The sequence below is a fragment of the Orycteropus afer genome, unplaced genomic scaffold (genome assembly GCF_000298275.1).
Source record: "Orycteropus afer afer isolate SDZICR_OR568_19922 unplaced genomic scaffold, OryAfe1.0 scaffold00008, whole genome shotgun sequence".
Taxonomy (NCBI): Eukaryota; Metazoa; Chordata; class Mammalia; order Tubulidentata; family Orycteropodidae; genus Orycteropus; species Orycteropus afer.
In genome coordinates, this window is record NW_006921595.1 from 3,948,507 (window position 1) to 3,953,668 (window position 5,162).

At 44.9% G+C, this 5,162-nt stretch overlaps 1 protein-coding gene across 1 annotated transcript in view; it reads right to left on the reverse strand.

Annotated features, from left to right (window-relative positions):
* WIPF3 (WAS/WASL interacting protein family member 3) overlaps positions 1–5,162 on the reverse strand; it is a 154,388-nt gene that overhangs the window by 21,232 nt on the left and 127,994 nt on the right. The window contains exon 4 of the mRNA XM_007946444.2: positions 590–722. Within this exon, the coding sequence (XP_007944635.2) occupies positions 590–722 (133 nt within the window). The remainder of the gene's footprint in view (positions 1–589; positions 723–5,162) is intronic.

A 5,162-nucleotide genomic window follows, 5' to 3' on the forward strand; every position in this document is an offset into this window, starting at 1 on the left:
ATTTTTACAACGGAGAATTATTCAATTCTAAAGGAATGACGTGACAACATGGATGAACCTTGAAAACATTATGCTGAGCCAAAGAAGCCTGACACAAAAGGCCACATACTGTGTAAGTCCATTTATATGCCATATAGGCAAATCCATAGAGACAGAAAGCAGACTAGTTATTGCCAGGGGCTGGGAAGAGGAGAAGATGTGAAATAACTGCTTAATGGGTTTGGGGTTTTCTTTGGGGTGATAAAAATATTCTGGAACTACATAGTGGTAATGTACAACATTGTAATGTATTAAATGCCACGGGTCTGTGCACTTTAAAACGGTGCATTTTATGTTAGGTGTATTTTACCACAATGGGCAGGAAAAAAAATAAAAAAGATTACCTCACCATGGAGAATTTTTAGCATTTAAAAGTGATGAAAGATATGTTATAAACCATCTATAAGATCTTGAAAGGAAGTTTGGTTTCTCTTGTCCTTGGCCTGTGCGCTGACAGGTCTGAGATGGACATATGTGTTTCCCAGGTAACCAATGCAACCCTTGCCTTGTCTCCTTAGCTCACAGTAGCCTGACCAACTTGCTCACTTACTCTCGATTTGTGGGGCACTGCGGTCATTGATCTGTGTGACTTTTCGTAGGCGAGTTCCTTGCTGGATATCAGCCAACAATGCACTCCGACCTTTTGGATCTGCCTTTCTCAAGCTGGAAATGTCTGTGCTTACCTGTAAGGGAATAAGACGGATTGTGCTATAATTGCATGTAACATTTGCAGATAAGCAGAATATCCTGCCCACTGTTTTTCCTCCTTAGTTCTCTGTCTTCTTTGTTTTCCATACCTGTCGTGTCCCATTCCCAAGGCTGAGCTCATTGGTGCAGTCACCTACAGATCTCAGTGGACACACCTCAGGCCCTGCTCACACCCCTCCCCTGGGGACCTAGAATGGACTCTTCCCTGGAGATCTTGTTGTTAGCTGACGTGGGGCTTGCCCTCGACTCATCGTGACCCCATGCAAGTGAATGAAATGCTGCCTGGTCCTGCGCCATCCCTGTGATTGGTTGTGGATTGAACTGTTGTGATCTGTAGGGTTTTCACTGGCTGATTTCCAGTAGATTGTCAGGCTTTTTTTCCTAGTTCATCTTAGTCTGGAAGCTCCACTGAAACCTGTCCAGTATCATAGCTCCACACAAACTTCCACTGACAGATGGGTGGTGGCTGCACTTGAGGTGCATTGGCTAGGATTTGAACCTGGGTCCCCTACATGAAAGGAGCCCTGGTGGTGCTCAGCTGCTAACTGACAGGTTGGCAGTTCAAACCCACTAGTAGCTCCACAGGAGAAAAAACCTGGCAATCTGCTCCTATAAGGATTACTGCCTAGAAAACCCTATGGGGCAGTTCTACTCTGTCCTACAGGGGCGCTATGAGTTGGAGTTGACTCCATGGCACCCAAAAACAACTCCCACATGAAAGGTGAGAATTCTACAACTGAATCACCAGTGGCCCCTCTGAAGTCTAAACCAGTTTTCAGCAACTTGATTCTGACTCATGGCCACCCCATGTGTGTCAGAAGAGAACTGCATTCCATAGGGTTTTCAGTGAATGATTTTTTGGGAAGTAGGTTGCCAGGCTTTTCTTCTAAGGCACTGGTTGGGCTCAAACCACCAACTTTTTAGTTAGTCACAAGGTGCATTAACTGCTTGCACCACAGGGACTCCTGGAGATGTAAACCAAACCAAAAACCAAACTCACTGGCATCAAGTCTATTCCAACTCATAGTGACCCTATAGGACAGAGTAGAACTGCCTCGTAGGGTTTCCAAGGCTGTAAATCTTTACAGAAGCAGAGTGTCTCATCTTTTTTGTCCTGTGAAGCAGCTGGTGGGTTCAAACCACCAACCTTTTGGTAAGCAGCTGAATACCTAACCACTGTCCCCTCCCCCCAACCCCAAGCGCCTACTGAATGATTAAAAAAAAAAACAAAAACTCACTGCCGTTGAGTTGATGCCGACTTATAGTGATCCTCATTGGGTTTTTGAGGCTGTAAATCTTGACGGAAGTAGATTGTCCCATCTTCCTTCTACTGAACAGCTGGTGGGTTTGAACGCCTGACCTTCTGGTTAGCAGCCAAATGCCTTATCCACTATACCATCAGAGTTCCTTATTGCAGGTCTAGGGAGCCCTAAATCATAGTTTCCCTTCCTCCCTCCTAGGTTAGCCCCACCCAAATTCCTGGGCTTCTGTCTGGGGGTCCTTGGTCCCTACTCCTTGATTTTGAATGATCATCCTGCCTGGTGTCCCCAGGTTTACTCCTACACAAAATGTTTTGCTGACTGCCAGCATGCTTATGGGAGTTGGTTCTATTGCTTGGCTTGCTCTGGGCTGTTCTGAGTGGTACTGAAGGCTTTCTCAGTCCCTAGGTACTCACATCCCTCCTGCTGTTGGGTCCCAGGTGGCCCATTAGGTCTCATGGTTAAAGCAGATTACAGCTCTAGAAGCTGATTTTGAGGGATGGTGGCCCTCATGTGATCATGGGGCAAAGAGGAGAACTAGGGAGCTAGAGAGAAACTGGGACTTAGAGGGTCAGTAAGGAGCGGCAAAAGCGGAAGGCAGAGAATTACAATGAATGTGTAGTGACGGCTTGCTCTGTGCCTTACATTGTTTGCTGGCCAGTTGTTTCCGCCTCATGGTGACCCCGTGTGTGCAGAGTAGAATTAAGTGCTCCATAGGGTTTTTAAGGCTATGTGTGATCTTTCAGAAGTAGATCTCCATGCCTATCTTCCAAGGAGTCTCTGAGTAGGTATGAACCTCAAACTTTCAGCCAGTAGTTGAGTGCTTAACTGTTTGTGCCATCCAGGGACTCCCAGCCTTATGTTAATTACCTCAGAAAACCTTGGGTGTTAAAAATGAGCTTGCCCCCATTTTACAGATGAGAGACTGAGACTATGAAATAGTCTGTTAAGGTGATAAGGCTGGGGTTCAAACCCAGATCTACTGAATTCCAAAGTCCATATGTTATTTGCTACATAATAGCTATTCAAGGGCACATCCTATTTTTAGGATATGTTCCTAAAGACAGCTAAAATGCTTCCTAAATATATTAATGAGAATAACCTTTGTCTTGATTCTGCAAGCAGCACTGGGATACAACTGCTTCACTTCCACTGTAGCTTAAGCTGACGCAGCAGGGGTTTCCATGGGCTACTGAGAACTGGGGAGCACTGGAAAGAACATGGGTGGCAAATAAGGGGAAGGAAGAGGCTGGATTGGAAAACACAGCCTGATAGTGAAAAGGTATCATATGACCTTAAAACCAAACTCACTGCTGTTGAGTCGGTTCCGACTCATAGTGACCCCTCCATGGGTTTCTGAAGCAGTATTTCTATGCAAGTAGATTGTCCAGTCTTCCTTCCAAGGAGTGGCTAGTGGGTATAGATGGTTAAACATTTCTCAAAGCTTCTTAGTACCTGCTGTACAGGGAATGCTATGTGTCTTCAGTTTTCAGCTTAAACATCACCACTTTAAGGCTTTCCTGATACCTCTAATCTAAATAAGGCCATTCACTGTTCTCCCTCATTGTGTGTGCCCCATCCCATGTTTCTCCTTAACATTTATCAGAGGTAAACATTTTATTTTTTTGTATAAAATAAACCAAACCAAATTCACTGTTGTCTAGTCAATTCGACTCATGGTGACTCCTCCTTGGGTTTCTGAGGTAGTATCTCTATGGAAGTAGATTGCCCAATCTTCCTTCCAAGGAGTGGCTGGTGGATTTGAACCTCCAGCCTTCTGGTTAGCAGTCAAATGTGTTTAATATTCATCTCCCTCCACCCCCGGCCCCCAGGATTCTATTCTATAAAGGAAAACATATATGTTCTTGTTTGTTTTGCCCACCAATACACCCCTACATCCCCAGTGAATAGAACAGGACCTGGCACCAGATAGGAGCTCAGTAACAATTTACTGGATGACTGTATGAGTGAATGAATGAACTTAGACCCAAGCTGTATAAGACACTATCTTTGTTCTCAAGAGGATGCACATATACCAGGGAGACCAGAAATGGATGGCAAGAAGATAAACACTACATCATGCAGTCTATGACTAAGCATCTCCGAACAGGCCCTACAGAGAGGAAGACCCCTCAGGGGTCAGAAATGCAATGCTTATCAGGCTGAGCAGGCTTCAGGGAAGATAGGAGATTTTGCATAGTCCCTAAAGCATGTGTTCCCTGAAGTACAAATGTTAGGTGCTCTGGAATCTGTTCTGACTCATAGTAACTCTACGTACAACAGACAAAATACTGCCCAGTGTGTGTCAAAGTGTGTTCCATAGGGTTTTCAATGGTTGATTCTTTGGAAATAGATCACCAGGCCTTTCTTCCAAGGCACCTCTGGGCAGACTACCTGCTAACTTTTTGGTCACCAGCTGAGTGCATTAATTGTACCACCCAGGGATCCCTTAAATATGGCAGCTACATTGTTGTTATTGTTGTTGTTGTATTGTCTGGTGCCATCAAGTCAATGCTGACTCACAGCAACCTTATGTACAACAGAATGAAACACTGCTCAGTTCTGCACCATCTTCACAATTGCTCCCACGTTCAAACGTGAGGCCATTGTTGTAGCCACTCTGTCAATCCATTGAGAGTCTTCCTCTTTTTTGCTCATACTCTACTTTAGCAAGCATGAAGTCCTCCAGGGAGCAGTCCCTCCTGATAACATGTCCAAAGTACCTGAGCAAAATATTGCCATCCTTGCTTCCAAAGAGCATTCTGGGTGTACTTCTTCCAAGACAGATTTGTCTGTTCTTCTGGTAGTTCATGGTATATTCAATATTCTTTGTCAACACCATGATTCAAATGCATCAATTCTTCTTCAGTCTTCCTTAATCATTGCCCAGCTTTCACATGCAAATAGGATTTTATAAAACCTTCCCATGGCAGCTCTCTGCTCTCTGCCTATAAAAGGTCAAACCAGGTGTGATAGTTGAAGATGTGTCAACTTGGCTGGACTCCAGTTGTGACTGGTGGTTCCCATGATAGATCACATGACTGCGTTCTAAGCGGCCAGTCGGTCTAGGGGGAGTTTCCCCAGGGGTGTGGCCTACCTGCAATACTATCCCAGGGACAAACTGGAAGAACGGCATTCCGGACTATACAGTTCCTG